A 17169-nucleotide genomic window follows, 5' to 3' on the forward strand; every position below is an offset into this window, starting at 1 on the left:
AAAGGCAATGGGACTGTGGATCATGTTTGATTAGCATGCATTTCATTTAACTCTTCATTCGATTTTACAACTTAAATGTAGTGCTTTGGTTCAAGATTTGCTGATATATTCATGACCATGGGTCTATGCTTATAAGAAACATTGTCATAGTTGACGACTTCATCTAATAGACATAAAGATTGAGAATGTTTCATTAAATTACAATGAAAATCTCTCAAGTATGATGGAAGATTATAAACTCTTGAAGAACGATAAACTTATTTGTTTTCATTTGTTAGAGTATGGATATGAGAACCATTGTCATGAAAACCAATGTTTTAGTTGGAATTTGTTCCGTGTTGATGACCAACATTGTCATTTGCAGTGAAAATTCTTCATTAAAAGAATTAGGAAGAACTATTTGAGCAAAAGGATCTTGATCATTTTGAACTAAACAGTTTTGAAAAGGAAATATTGTTTCATGGAAAACAACATCCTTAGAAATAATGAACTCTTTTCAACCAAAACATAAAGCTTATAAGCCTTCATGTTGGGAGGATATCCAACAAAAATGCATGATTTTGCTCTTGGATTAATTTTGCTTCTATTTGCTGATAGAGTAGATACGTATGTCAAACACCCAAAAGTCCTTAGTTGATAATATGATGGAATCTTATCAAAAACTCGTTGGTAAGGTTTTTTATTGTTGAGAAGTTTAGAAGGAAACCAATTGAATAGATAAGCAACAGATAGAATGCATTCACTCCAAAGAATAATTGGAATTTTGGATTGAAATTGAAGAGCTCTAGTAACATTCAAAAAATTATGATGTTTCCTCTCAACAACTGAATTTTGTTGAGGTATTGCAACACAATATGCTTGGTGGATTATACCATTTGCTGCAAATAAATATTTAAATTGAAGTTCTTTTGCATTGTTTGATCTGAATTTTTTTATCTTCTTTTTAAATTGGGTTAGTACCATTTGATAAAAAGAAGGTATGATCTGAATAATATCATATTTTTTTCTTAGCATATAGACCCATGTATATCAAATGTGGTTATCAACTATTATAGAAAAGAATTTGTAACCTTGAATAGATGGAATGGAATAAGGTCCCCAAATATCACAATGTATAAGAGAGAAGCAAGCTTCTTCCATATTGTCTAATGGATGAACATATAAATGTTATCTTATTGGAAACAACATTTATTTGATGGATTGGCTAATCTATTATGCCAACATCTAATGAAACAATATTACGCCTTGCAATCTTGATAATTTTGTTGTCATTAAACACATATAGCTCTTGAAATACATCATTTTTCCAATCATCTTCATTTGTTTCATATCCTGAATTAATGCATGATGACATGTAAATTGAGTTATAAGCCTTTTATCTTTAATGAGGGCACTAACATAGATCAAATTGAGATCAAAAGATGGGACATACAAAACATTTTTTAGAACAAATAGATGATCAATTCTTATGTCCCCGATGAGATTCATTGGAAGAGTCATTTTATTTGGTAATGTGATTATATAATGACTTACTCTTCTTTTATTCATGAACATGGTAATTCCATGGCAAACATGTTGAGTTTCCCCTAAGTCTATAATCCACTTGTATGATTTCTGTCCAGAATTAACAGAAAGAGAGTAACATTTACCTGTAGTAGTTTCCTCATTGGGATTAACAGTAATCATGTGGTTTAACTAGGTAGACATAACTTGTTGGCATTGCTGTAGAGAAAAACCTTTGAATATATTTGCCTAATCATTGTTAATATTGGACATTTGAATGTTAGGATCCTCATTTGTATTCACAACATCAACATGATTGGATTTGTTCTTTGATTTGTAACCAGGAGGATGTCCATGGAGCTTGTAGCATTTTTCAAGAGTATGACCTTGAAATTTGTGGTGTGTGCAGTAAGGCTCGTCTCTATTTGTAAATTTGAAATTGTTTTGAGGGTTACATGATTGATTAGAAGCCTTATCCATGAATGTCATAGAATGTTGAACATCTTTGGTAAATGACTTTTGTTTCTCTTCTTGATCTATTAAGGAGAAAACATGGTTGATGGAAGGTAGAGGATGCATGAGAAGAATTTGTCCTCTAGTTTGGGAGAATGAATCATTCAATCATGTTAGCAAGTTCATAATGTGTTCAAACTTCAACCTGAAAGTATTTCATAATTTCTTGCACACCATTGCAACCACACTTGTAAGAAGTAGAATGTGGTCAAATATTTATGAGTTCTTTAGATAGAGACTTCAACTTAATGAAATAAACACCAATTGAGTCTTGATTTTGACTTATATTGACAAGTTCTTTTCGAATTTGAAAAATTCTTGGACCATTACTCTGTTGGAAACGATCTTCCAAATCATTCCAAATGTCATTAATGCTTTTAGTAAACATAATGCTAGCATAGATTTCTTTGGACAAAGTTTAAAATATAGGAAATAACAAGTTTATTGTTATGTATCCAAACATTATAGTTGGATTGATGAGAAGAATTAGGTTTAGGAAGAGTACCATCGATGAATCTCGTTTTGTTTTTCACATATAAAGCGGTGATATAAATAATAAGGATGCCTTTTGTCATAAATCGGAGAAATAATGAATCCATAAGAACATGAATTCAATGCTAGATTATTATTCGCTATGATGAACACATGATGGATAAGAAGATGAATCTAAATAAGAAAAGAGCAAAATCAATGAAGACGAATCATGAATGGCTAACCGGAGATACGAATGACTGATCGGAGACGTGGACGGAAAATTGATCGGAAGCTTAAGCATTCACTCTGATACCAAATTCCGAGAGAGAACCGAGTTATGATTGAAAGAGAATTGTATTCACCTAACTATAATTACAAAACGATCTAACACTATATACAATAACAACCACTAACAAACTTTTAACCAACTAACTCGTTGAATTACTATACTACCCCTGATAGACGATGAGTATAGTTTCTCGAATGGTATTCAAATCTTCACCGTCCATGAAAAATTACATCCGGCTAGAGTGGAACTTTTAAACTATCATTTTATAAATTTGGGAAAACTGCAATAAAGTCCCTACATATTGGCCTCATAATCGATTTAGTCCCTATATTTAGTTTTTATTTAATTAAGTCCTAAATACCGGTAATCGTATTCATTTTAACCCTTTGACCCAGTCAACAGACCATCCAACTTTCAAAAATTACATTTTTGGCCCAGATTTCAAAATTTATTACAAATTTTGTTACAAATTTGGTCCAAACTTTACCCTTTTTGCGCAAATTTTAAAATTTTATTATGAATTCATCATAACATTAGTTTTTTTAAAAACTTTTTTTCTCAAAAAATATTTCTAATATGTTTTTTCTTTAAAAAATCATATTTATACAAAAAAAACGTATTTTCACATAAAAATCTTATATTCTCTATATAAAAACTTTTTTTAAAAACTTTTTTGTATATGAAATATCTAGTTATAAAAATATATATTTATTAAGTATATAAATATATACAAATCCGTTTTTATAAAAAAAAAAATGTATAGAAAAATGTATTTTACAAAAAAAAATGTATACAAACACCTATCACCTTTATATATAGGTACATATGTATATTTTTTTTTATAAAATCGTGTTTGTATATATTTTATAAAAATGTGTTTAAATAATTTTTTATATAATACGTGTTTGTATATATTTTATAAACTCGTGTTTGTATACATTTGATAAAATGTATACAAACACGTATTATATAAAAAATTATTCAATCAAGGTTTTATAAAAAAATGTAAACAAACACAATTTTATAAAAAAAATATAGATAAAATAGGTGTTTGTATACATTTTTTTTTTGTAAAATATGTTTTTGTATATATTTTTTTTATATAAAAAACGGATTTGTATATATTTATATACTTAATAAATATTTATTTTTATAACTAGATATTTCATATAAAAAACTTTTTAAAAAAAGTTTTTATATAGAAAATATAAGATTTTTAAGTGAAAATACGTTTTTTTTTGTATAAATAAGAATTTTTAAAGAAACAACATATTAGAAACAATTCTTTGAGAAAAAAAGTTGTAATAAAACTAAAGTTAGGATGAATTCATAATAAAATTATAAAATTTTGGTAAAAGGATAAAATTTGGACCAAATTTGTAACAAAATTTAAAATCTGAGCCAAAAGTGTAAATTTAGGACCAAATTTGTAATAAATTTTGCAATCTAGGCCACCAATGTAATTTGTGAAAGTTGGATGACCTGTTGACCGGGTCAAAGGGTTAAATTGAATACAATTACCGGTATTTGGGACTTAATTGAATAAAAAATATATATGGACTAAATCGATTATGGGGCCAATATATAGGTACTTTATTGCAGTTTTTCCTATTAATTTTATATAGTTTTCATAAGAAAAAAACTTTAAAAAAAAAAAAAAAAAAAAAAAAAAAAAAAAAAAAAAAAATTATAAATCAGTGCTGTTTTGTTTTGGTTTTTAGGTAATCGTGATATTTAATTCTTTTTTTTCAACTATTTAGTTTTTGATATGAGACTAATATGTTTTAAAATTGGTGAAGCTCTCTACGATCAAAAATCGACATCATCTATAAAAAATAACAGACAACATCAAGCGGAATCAAACTAAAATTGTTAATATACGAACTTTTGTGAATTGGTTTGAGGTCGGTATGACTATAAAAGACAAATTTGAGGTTTGCAGCAGATAAAAAACAAAATGACGACATATGTAGTGACAAACTTTGTTTTTTATGTTGATATTAAATAATATAAATGACAGTTGTAATTAACTTAATTATATCTTGGTTTTGGAAGTTCTATGATTAACTTATGTTATTTTAGGTGTGCACTTCCATATGCACCATTTAAGCAACATATTTGTTTCTTTTAGAGGAGACGGTATGGGCACTTCCCGTGCTCGTTTAGCGGACGTGGCACACCTTAACGGCGTTGTGACGGGGAACACCATTCCCCTTCTCGTTTTTGCTCGTTAAGGGCGAAGCTCGTAGGCGTCATAACCCGGATGAAACGACACAATTTTCAAACGTTTCATTGATTAACCGTTTGGCAACGGTTCTTTTATATATATAAAAAATAACTATTAAAAAAAATCATTTACCCTATAAATACCTAACATTTTATAAAAATTTTCACATAGTTTCTCTTCTTCTCTCTACATACTTTCAATTATCTTCATATATATATATATATATATATATATATATATATATATATATATATATATATATATATATATATATATATATATATACCCTTTCGACTCTTTCGACTCGTTCGATGATTCAAATGATTATATTTTCTTCAGGATGTCATTATTACACTACAAGAAACGGGACCTATAGAGACGGCAATTGGCATCTCTATAGGTTCCAAAAGTCGTCCCTATAGCTCTCGTCACCATAGCCCCGTCGCAATAGATCTTTATTGTCGTCGCTAAAAAAATTGTCGCAATTGGTAGCCTTTCGAGACGATCTGTCGTTTTATTCTTGTTCATCGCTATAAGTTTTTGGTCTCCTTTGATGAATTTTTAGAGAAGACAAGTCGTCTCTATAGATTCATCTATAAAAACAACATGTCGTCTTCATAGGTATAGCTATAGAGACAACTTTTTGTCTCCATAGGTACATATATACAGTCAACACTTACCATACATCGAAAACATGACGTCGTGGTTGATGCATCTGTAGAGACGACATGTCGTCTCTATAGTTATGCCCATATAGCTACTTTTTTTTTCTGGGGTTTCTAGGTTTGACCACTAGACCTTCTTTTCCTGTCCTTTTCATATTCAAATTGCCCTTCGAAATCCGAGTAATCATCAAGATCTTCCATTGAATACCCCACTCTCTGGCCACCCCAAAACCCCTGAATTCATCAAGATTTTAAATTTTAAAAATCTCAAATTATGGAAAAACACCATGGTTTGCTATAAAATGATTCAAATTCGACAAACTGTAAGACCCCATTTTGTTAAACAGGAAAGGACAAAAGGACAGAGCAAACTCTGTCCTTTTTTCTGAAAAACTCACCATTACCATTGGTAGCATACAAATCCACATCATGAAAACTCATGTTGCCACATCAACAAAAAAGCTTCTGATTCTTGATTGGGTTTATGCATCTCTGTACACCTAAAAATGTAATCAGGCACCTTAAAATCCCAAAATTGGATGAAAATAATGGATTTTCTTAAGCAAACATATGAAATTCTCAATTAGATTTGATTAAAACAAAAGATTTCGACAATTAAAGTACATGATTAGCAAGGGTAGCAGATTATCAATTCTGAAAACAAAATACCTTTGAATCATAGAAGATAAGCTGGGGAACGAGAAATGGTGATGGAGATTTGCTAATTGATGTGAGAAAATCGAGTCCTGAGAGAGCAACTATGAAATCATAGAAAATCACGAGTTAGGGATGGAGACGAACGAACAAGAAACATAGAAATATGGAGATGCGCATGAGCTTCAACGAACCTGTACAGAAAAATGGAGATTTTCTTGAGTTCTGAAAGCCTTGAACGACGAGAAATAGAGATGGAGACGTTAATGAACAGGTGTTAAGGGTTAGGTTAAACACCGGTGGTGAAGGGGGGACGGATCCTGAGACAAACTAATCGATGAGCTACAAAGAAGATCCGAGACCGGAGACGAGCAAGGGGAAACGGTTTCTCAGATCATAACCTATGGGGACGACCTATCGCCACTGTAACCATAAACAAACGATGTCGTTTTTTTATTTTCCAACTAAATATATTAAAAAAATATATTTTTTGGGCATAGAAAGTTACGGGGATAACAAGTCGTCCCTACAGTTTGTTTCAAGAACGCGCCAACCCAATTTCTTTTCCCGCTTAACATGTTGAGACAAGAAGTCGTCCCTGTAGCTTCAAGAGTCAATAAAATTTGGTCAACTCTACGGCGACGACAAGTCGTCCCTATAAGGAGCCTATAGCGACGACATATGTCGTCCCTATAGATCTCGTCCTTATAGGTGTTTATTCGTGTAGTGCAACCAGACCCAACCTTGCTACTAACAAGACGTACGATGTTAAACAGAAATTGCAAGGAAGGACACGAACATCTATATCGCGATTACTTTGCGGATAATTGTGTATACGGGTCGAAAGACTTCAAAAGAAGATTTCATTTGAGTAGAAATGTGTTCCTAAGGATTGTCAACGCCTTGGAAAGTCGGTATTGCTTCTTTACTATACTTTTATACAAAATAAATAAAAATCTAGTACATGTTTCTTTAATTTTACAACATATGCAATCTATTTTTAAATTGTAGTTAATTTATGTTTAGCTATGAATTTTTTCAATTGAGATATGATGTTAGAGGTAGACGAGGGTTTACAACATTGTAAAAATGTGTTGCGGCCATTTGTTTGATGGCTATGGGGGAGTCACCCGACACCATGGACAACTATATGAGAATTTCCGAAAGAACCGCAAGGGAGAGTTTGTAAACATTGTCAAGGGGTGTTGTTGAAACATTTGGAGACGTGTATTTGCGGAAACCTTCATTGCATGATTTGCAAGAATTGTATGTTGCGCATGAAGAACGCCATGGGTTTCCCGGAATGACCGGAAACATTGATTGCACTCACTGGAAATGGAAAAATTGTCCAGTAGCATGGAAAGGGCAATACGCAAGTGGTCATCACGGATCACCTCCATTTGTTTTAGAGGTTGTTGCTTCTCAAGATTTATGGATTTGGTATGCATTTTTTGGGGTTATGGGTTCCAACAACGACGTCAACGTTCTTGATCAGTTGCCAATATCCGACGATCTTTTGAATGGAAAGGCCCTGGATGTTCCTTTCACGGTGAATGGAAACGAATACAAATATGGGTATTACCTTACAGATGGAATATATCTTCAGTATTCCACATTCGTGAAGGCATTCCGCCACACTTTTGAAGAACGAGACAATTTTTTTAAGGGAAGAGAAGAAGGAGCACGTAAGGGTGTGGAACGCGCTTTTGGAGTGCTAAAGGCGAAGTGGCATATAGTTGAACATGTAGTAGGACCATTGGATTTAGAAACTCTACGATATATCATGTATGCATGTATCATAATGCATAACATGGTAGTAGAAGATAAATGACGAAATATGCACACTATATCCCAACGGACACGTTCAGTTTCAACTAGGAGTATTTGCACCGAGTCGTTGACATTCAGGACACAAATAAACACAAACAACTTCGAGAGGACTTGGCGGATTATATCTTCTATGGCAACACTAACGATAATGAATAGAGTTTAGTTTTAAAAAAAATGTTTTTTTTAACGAATAGATTTGTATTTTTTTTTTTTTTTGAATTTGGATGTTGTGTAATTTAATTCCTATGTTATTTTTAATATTTAAAAATTGTTTTTATTATATGTTATTTATAATTTTTAAACATTATGTTTTATTTATTATATTATATTTAAAAAATATTTGTTTAAATTAAAAAATATATAAAAAATTGAAAAAAAATATAAAAAAATTATAAAATGGAAAAAAAAAGTTGGTGTTATAACAAGATGCAACATGGTGACCATTTCTCCATTTTGTGTTATAACACCATTGGTGATGTGGCATGTGGGGTGATACCAAAATGGTGTTACATCTAGTTACACACACACCCAATGCTCTTAGATGTCGCTACTTTTTCCAAGTTGGAGAAAACGATAAGTCAAATTGCATATACTTTTTGTTAAATTATATTTTATGAACATATTTTAAAATTAATGTCCTACAATAGATACTTTGTTTTTGCTATTTGAGGGGTAATAAGTTAGGTGTTTTAATGTCACCTCATCCTTTAGTATAATTGTAACTTTTATGATTGCCAAAGGGACCTAGACTATGACATCTACTACAAATAAGGTGCTGCAAAATACACAATGTATATGACAAAGTGTAGTCTCGGCCACGACTAATGGAGTGGGACAAGGGCAACGCCTCTTTCGGTATTCATGTGCGGTTCGGCACAGTGCATTGATCGACCATTCTCTTTATAGACCGACCATCATTCATACTCAACATCAAATCAATATATTGTCACAACACCAATCACATCTACAAAACGAAACATCACGTAATTCAGAAATGTCGAGATAGACAACAAAAGTATAAGAGTAAGTATGTCCTCGATAGCAAAGTCTATTTACAAGTTGCATGGTCCTCCCCAACATGACCTGAAATAATGTCTCCTTGGCAAAACTAAAAGAACTCAAACCATTGAGGAAACCAAATGTCATGGCCTTAACATACATGTTTTTGTGAAAATTTAATTTAAAAATGTGATTTTCCATTTCCAAATGGGCAACATTATCACATACAAAAGAAATTTAAAAAAAAAACATATACAATCCCCTCCTTCAACAATCCTTCAAACTAGTAAAATTGCAATCCTTTTGATGATAGTTGAGATATGGTTTTCCTGAAATTGTCATTCAAACAAACAAAGAATAAAAAAAAAACTATATTAATGCAAACAAAAGCGAAAAAACTTATCCATGACGGTTGATGTCTACTCGACCATTAAAACAATATCAATATTATTTAATTCAGACAACTTCAAGTAAACATGCTATTTCCATAAACGAACAACATGTCTCTTGAGCTTCAATCTATCGGTATCAATATTCAAGTCACTAATCAAATGATATTGTGACCTTATCTAAAAAACTACAATCATTCCAACAATTATATCTAACACACCAATTATATCTACAATTGATGCACCTCATGTCTCATTTATACAAACAACAAATAGCAGCTAACATCCTAAATTAATAAGCAGACACCTAAACAAACCAAATGGTTACAATACGATTTAAAGCCATCATAAATTAAAGGGCATGCGAACAACCAAAATAGCCACCAGAAGAACTGTAATCATAGCCCATCAAAGAGCATCTCCTAATTGAATGGCATGTCGGAAATCGAAGGCTTACCAAATGTTTCTTTTCACAAATATAATTGATTAGACATGTTATGTGACCTTGAAATGCAGTGTTTCTTTCAAATCAATAAAAAATATGCTTAAGTTATATATCATATAGATAATTAAATTTGTCTACGTAAGCATAAAATGGGGTGATACTTAATAATATTGATTTAGAAAATATGTCCAAGAGTTTATGGTTTCATTTAAAATAGACAAAACTTCAAAAATGGTCCCTGTGGTTTTCGAAAATATCAAGTTTAGTCCCTAAGTTCAAAAAACCTCACAGATGGTCCCTATGGTTTCAAAACTTTTAACAAATGGTCCTTCCGCCTAACTCCGTCAGCTTTCTACCGTTAAGTGAGGGGCATTTTCGTCGTTTCACAACCATAGGGACCATTTATGATGTTTTGCCTTAATTTTTTTTAAAAAAGTAAAAAGAAAATTAATTATTTAATATTAAAGGGCCTCTCTCTCTCTCTCTCTCTCTCTCTCTCTCTCTCTTTGAGTATGGATTATCTATTTCCTTCAAGCAACAACGACATTGTATTGACCTCTTCAAACAAGGAAGCAAATAATGAAAATCTTGATTCAAACCATGACCAAGAGGCTGCGTTGTTTGGGCAGTTTCCGTTGCCTTTCCTTGATGAGATATCTACTAGCCCAATAATCCAAAACCACCAACTGCATCACCTTAGCACCGATAGATCAAAAACGTCCACAAGCAGCACTGCAAACGAGCCTCTGCCGCCACCATCACCTGGTAAAACAAAGCGTGCAAGGAAGAAAAGAAGTGCTAGGAAAATATATGTGTATTTGGGAGACCAGAGTAAGTTTGCGATTGTCTCTCCATATTCTAGAAAATCATGATTTTTGGTTTAATCTGTATATTTTTTTATTTTCTCATAATCCCAATAGAAAATATATGTGTATTTGGTTCAGCTCAAATTCTGATGCCAGCTAGAAGAGAAAACACCTATTCTATGGTGAATTTATTAAGCTGCACATCAACTGTTCGTGAAAATGCCTCCATAAAGCTATCGCCATGATTTCTTAACTTTTTTATCTCCTTCCATGTCTTCACCTCTTCCTCTAAAAAAACTCATCTTCCCACATCAACATCCTGTTAAATTAACCAGAAATCAACATGAACAATTTAATCCCAAGCTTGGTTTCATCAGAAACAGAGTTGTTGAAAGGTTCAAAAACAGGGGATGAAGACGAACAAGAAGATGAGCTACTGGATGAAATTTGAGGGAAAAGAAAATCAAAAGTCTAGACACTATGTGAATCATTATCGGGGAGACCAGAGTAAGTTTGAAGGAAGGATAGATCATCGATTAGAAGGTGGTGACGGATGAGGTCTAAAGCTGAAGATTGATCAGGGGACGCCATTGATAAGCAGAAGTGAAGAAGATTAAAGAGATGGGTTTATTGAATCGAAGGAATCCTTGAGTGGAAAAGATGGAGTGAAATGGTAGTGATATATATAACGTAAGAATGGACACTGGATAGACTTTGACTACTAAAGAAATAAGAGAAGATAGAGACATGTACATTGAGGAGGGAGAGAGGGGGGTTCGCCGATTGTGAGAGGAAGCATCAGTTAGTTGATTTGTGACGATGACGCAAATTCAACACTCATTATATTGAGAGAGAGAGAGAGAGAGAGAGAGAGAGAGAGACCCTTTAATATTAAATAATTATTTTTCTTTTTCTTTTTTTAAAAAAATTAAGGCAAAACATCATAAATGGTCCCTGTGGTTGTGAAATGATGAAAATGTCCCTCATTTAACGGTAGAAAGCTGACGGAGTTAGACGGAAGGACCATTTGTTAAAAGTTTTGAAACTACAGGGACCATCTGTGAGATTTTTTGAACTTAAAGACTAAACTTGATATTTTCGAAAACCACAGGGACCATTTTTGAAGTTTTGTCTTTAAAATATAACTTGGGCTAGTCTACTTGTCTAACATTATGTCTAATAAGGTGTTCATAACAACGTCTAACATTATGTCTAATAAGGTGTTTATAACAACGTCATTGTTCAATCACAGATATATAATAACTCGTTTAATTTCTTTTTTTAAATAAAACGTAGCAATGGTTAAACTCTTTAACTTTACAATGTTTATCTTGTAATTTTTCCTATTTAATTTATTTATTGAAAAAAGCTTGGATGTCGCACACTCCACCACTCGAATTCTTACGGTCTTCATCAAACCCTATACAAAGCCTCAAATAGACCGAGAATTTTCATCCCCAAAACATGGATGTGTTGATGTAATCATGTAATTAATATGGTTTTTGACTTTACCTAAAGTTACATTAGACACCCTCATGTTTTCATGATTGACAAACCAATCTTTTTCCATCCGGACGAGTTATGCTCCTATTGATTTGTGACTTTTATATAGTATTTGTTTGCACAATTAGAAATTTGTAGCAATGTCATTTCCTTCAAGGATCTCTGCAGGTGTATTTAATTATTTAATAATGAAACAATGCTTTTGAAGTTAACTATTTTTAAAAGACATATGATCCACAAGTGAATCTAATCATTTGATGATGAAACCAAGCTTTTTGAAGTTCAATTTTTTTTCCTTAAAAAAAAAAAAGAAACACGATAAAAAAAAATGGTTTAAAAAAGTTCAAATCCACAAAAAAAATTATTAAATTGTTTAAAAAAAATCATCTTCTTGTGTTATCTTTTTACACCTTCATATATAAATTTACAAAATTACATACTTACAAACTTATTATAAGGTATTAACGAGATCAAATTATATGATGATTTCCTTACATTTTTTTATTTAAAAACGTTGGATGATTAACTTAATATTTTGATAACGTTCCCAATCAGGAGCACATGGGTTACATATATTAAATCTTTTGGAAGGTAACATTCAGAGATTCATTGACTTCGGGAGTATGGGTGGGTATAATTAGAGGCACACCACACTCTATAGTTGTCTATATATACCACTCAACATCTATATTAATTTGTCACAACTCAAGCAGAAACAAAGTAATATAACTACTAAGGTTATACATATTTTATGCCTAATAATTAAACACCCTCCTCCCTCCTCCACCCTCCACCACCACGCCACCACCATGGCCGACCGGAAACCAGAAGAAAATGGTGTCTCCGGCAAACCTAAGCAACTCATGATGGCCGACTTTGATCCACCAAAGCCACCAAAGAGGAACAAATACGCTTTTGCTTGTGCCATGTTAGCTTCCATGACTTCTATCTTGCTTGGTTATGGTATTTATCTACATCTTCAGTTCATCTGTATTATCGTCTTGATCATCATCATTAATATACTCACATATATATATTTTTCAAAACATGACCAATTTGAGACGTTAGTTAATTGAAGCCATGTGTGATGTGTCCCTAGCGTATTCATGTCCATGTCCTCCTATATACAACTCATGTTACTTATAAAAATATAGATGCCTATATCGTGTTTTTTGGTATATACCATGGTAAAAAATCGTAAACTATTCACACGATACACGTCTTGCCACAATATTTTTGGTCGCATTCAAAAATAATTATGTTCGAATTTCATCACGATCGATATGTTATATAATAAGTTAAGACAGGCGTCAATGGATGGATGAACAAGAACTCTACTTCACGGAGATTTTAAGAAATATTATTTTTTAATAATCATTGAAAATATGTTGGTAATAATTTATCTGTATTATTTAAACAATAATTAATACAGCTGCTAAAAAATAAAATAATATATTTTTTCGTGTGGCAGATATTGGTGTGATGAGTGGGGCGCAAATCTACATCAAGAAAGATTTTAACTGTACCGACGTTCAAATCGAGGTGCTCGTCGGAATTCTGAACGTCTACTCGTTGGTCGGTTCAGCCGCCGCCGGGAAAACGTCGGACATGATTGGTCGTCGGTACACCATCGTCTTGGCCGGAGCTATCTTCTTCATCGGAGCAATCTTGATGGGGTTCGCTACTAACTACGCGTTTCTAATGGTTGGTCGGTTTGTTGCTGGTATCGGCGTTGGGTATGCCCTCATGATAGCTCCGGTGTATACGGCCGAGGTTTCGCCGGCGTCTGCACGTGGGTTCCTCACCTCCTTCCCGGAAGTCTTCATTAACGCTGGTAGGCCTCTTTGCAAATAAATACATGAACAGACTATTATGCCAATATTTTCCTTTTAAATTTAAATAAATATATACTTATCATTAAAACTTTCCACGTAAGCAGTAAGCACAATCCATACCTAAGTAAATATACTTATATACTGTTTAGATAAAACAGTGAAATTGCTGTTACTAAAATTTCGTAACAGATATATATTTGATTAGAGAAAAATCGATTTTAATAAATTGATGTTATATTTATTTCACGGCACTCTGTTTTATCATTATGGTTTTAACGAAAGTTTTTATTAATTTCAACATAGTCGGAGCTATCCACTTGACTAAAAAAAATGTCTAAGTGGTTTAATGATGAGGTCTTAGATTCAATAGGCATGTACTTAAAATAATTAATTAATTAATTTCAAAATAATAATTGATTTTTTCCTTCAAAACTAGCTGCAATCATATCAATTTATTACAAATTATAACTTGTCCGTTCTTAATATATATATATACTAGGTGTGAGCCCCGTGTATTACACGGGTTTATTTAAAAAAGTTGAATATAAAATAATAAGTATTAGGTTTTTCAATATATCTACTTTAATAAATGAAAACTAATTTCTTTGTTTATAATTGGATTCCATAACATTTTTTGTTTTGAAAAAGTTATTGTATAAGTGAAAATTATGATGTGTAAAGATTTAATTATGGAAGAATTGATTATTCCCCAATTTGTAGTTATACGTTTTTTTTGGTATGGTTTTTGAAATTTAACTTAATGATTCTACATAACATAAATAAACTGACATAAAATATGGAATTTACTTTTAAATTTAAGAAAATTGAAAGCACAAGAAAAAGTCAAGTGGAAAAAGAAAAAATCAAAAAATCTTACAAAATGACATGTGTCAAACTAAATGAGAACATGACATTTGGCAAAAACATTTTCATTTATTAGGATATATATATATATATATATATATATATATATATATATATATATATATATATGTATAATTTCAACATAATAGTTGATTTTTTCCCTCAAAAACTAGCTGCAATCATATCAGTTTATTACAAATTAGTTTTCAATTATAATGTTAAAAAGATAACTGATAAAGAACAAAAGATAATAAAATCATGTTTACACTAAAGATGGAAAAAGAAATAAACAAACCATTTTATTTCACAAGACTTGAGTCTTATATTTAAACATATATTGATAGGTTTTAGAAGGATCCAGTTATAATAAACAAGATTGTTGTGGACAACATCTAAACAACAAAAAGAATAATTATATTTTTATATATAACTATTTAAAAATATATTATCAAAAGATAAACAAATAGAATGTTTGTTCACAAAATAATATGAAAGTTGTTTTTTAAGGAAAAGGTTCAAATTGTTTATCAATATTTTTTTTAATACAATGTTGCTTTTTCACATCTCAAATAACCCATCAGTAACATTAACTCTTAATTTAAACAAAGTATTTTGAAACTTGGTATCATATTGTAGTTTTTGCATTTGTATTTTTTTTTTTCATTTTATGTCTCCTTTTCTAATACTTATCATATATATGTGGTTATATGTAGGAATATTGCTCGGTTACGTGTCAAATTTTGCATTCTCAAAGCTTCCACTTCACTTGGGATGGAGATTCATGTTGGGAATCGGAGCTATCCCTTCAATATTCCTAGCTTTCGGCGTTCTCGGTATGCCCGAGTCACCTCGTTGGCTTGTCATGCAAGGTCGATTAGGGGATGCCAAGATCGTCCTGGATAAAACATCTGATTCCTTAGAAGAATCAAAACTTCGGCTAGCTGACATCAAGGAAGCCGCCGGGATACCTGAGGACTGTGATGATGACATTGTACAAGTGCCAAAACGTACGGCTGATGAAGCAATATGGAAGGAATTGCTCCTTCATCCTACACCCACAGTCCGCCACATCTTGATGTGCGGTGTCGGCATCCATTTCTTCCAACAAGCAAGTGGAATAGACGCCGTTGTGTTATACAGTACGAAAATCTTTGAGAAAGCCGGTATTAAAAGAGACACACCAAAGCTACTCGCGACTATAGCCGTTGGGTTTGTGAAAACGATCTTCATCCTGGTGGCAACGTTTTTCCTTGACAAGGTCGGACGTCGGCCACTACTGTTATCAAGTGTGGCTGGCATGATCGTGTCTTTAATGGGACTTGCTTTCGGATTGACTATTATAGAACATTCAGATCAGAAGATCATGTGGGCCGTCGCGCTTTGTATCGCGACGGTTTTAACTTATGTCGCGTTTTTCTCGATCGGGATGGGCCCGATCACATGGGTTTACAGCTCAGAGATTTTTCCTTTGAGGCTGCGGGCCCAGGGGTGTAGCATTGGGGTGGCAATGAATAGAGTCGTGAGTGGGGTGATATCAATGACATTTTTATCCTTGACCGATGCGATTACGATTGGTGGTGCCTTCTTTTTGTTTACGGGTATCGCGATCGTGGCGTTTGTGTTCTTTTACACCTTGTTTCCTGAAACACATGGTAGAAACCTTGAGGAAGTTGAGCAACTATTCGGGACCTTTTTTAGGTGGAGATCAAGATCGGTAGAACTGAAAATGAAAAGAGAGGCGGAAATGGCAACCAAGAAGGCCCAAGAATAGGTTTTAGGTTTTAAAATGGCAAACAATATTATCTTATATAATATGTAATTATTGGGTTTTATGTAGGTATTTCTGTCATTTACTTATCAGTTCGACTCGACTCGGGAGAAGTTTGTGCTGTTTGGCAAGAAAATTGTTATAAATTACCTTTTATCCCCAATTACATAAAAAGTATGCAATAAACCCCAAAATTTTAAGCATTTTTTCCTCTAAGAAACAAACATAAAGCAAAAGTATGAACGATTTTTCTTAAAACTGTTAAACTATAGTCAAAACTGATTAAGTGGAACTAATTAAACATTTGTTATATGTTTCTTGACGAATCGCTGGTCGATCAATACAAGATTAAAATTTAAAAAAAAAATATTAAGTTATTTTAACATATTTCAACCACTCAAACAA

The 17169-nt window shown here is 32.4% G+C and overlaps 2 protein-coding genes across 2 annotated transcripts; both read left to right on the plus strand.

The window, feature by feature from the left end:
- The first annotated feature begins 7628 nt into the window (after positions 1–7628).
- LOC145050423 (uncharacterized) lies at positions 7629–8156 on the plus strand. The gene has a single exon (XM_078998680.1). It carries the CDS (start codon positions 7629–7631, stop codon positions 8154–8156), a length of 528 nt encoding a protein of 175 aa, XP_078854806.1.
- A 4825-nt stretch (positions 8157–12981) lies between these two features.
- Positions 12982–16967, plus strand: LOC145054136 (polyol transporter 5-like). The gene is made up of 3 exons (XM_079002277.1): positions 12982–13260; positions 13769–14131; positions 15710–16967. The coding sequence occupies exons 1-3, from the start codon at positions 13107–13109 to the stop codon at positions 16765–16767; spliced, it is 1575 nt and encodes a 524-aa protein (XP_078858403.1). The 5' UTR covers positions 12982–13106; the 3' UTR covers positions 16768–16967.
- The last annotated feature ends 202 nt before the right edge of the window (positions 16968–17169 follow it).

This window comes from Lactuca serriola, chromosome 5, assembly GCF_051521515.1.
Source record: "Lactuca serriola cultivar US96UC23 chromosome 5, Lser_US96UC23_V15, whole genome shotgun sequence".
Lineage (NCBI taxonomy): Eukaryota > Viridiplantae > Streptophyta > Magnoliopsida > Asterales > Asteraceae > Lactuca > Lactuca serriola.

Bases quoted from the DNA above. Each gene is read 5' to 3' on its own strand.
- LOC145050423 (XM_078998680.1), top strand. From the start codon at position 7,629: ATGACCGGAAACATTGATTGCACTCACTGGAAATGGAAAAATTGTCCA.
- LOC145054136 (XM_079002277.1), top strand. From the start codon at position 13,107: ATGGCCGACCGGAAACCAGAAGAAAATGGTGTCTCCGGCAAACCTAAG. The intron at 13,261-13,768 runs GTATTTATCTAC...TTCGTGTGGCAG, and splicing joins TTCTATCTTGCTTGGTTATG to ATATTGGTGTGATGAGTGGG. The intron at 14,132-15,709 runs GTAGGCCTCTTT...GGTTATATGTAG, and splicing joins GGAAGTCTTCATTAACGCTG to GAATATTGCTCGGTTACGTG.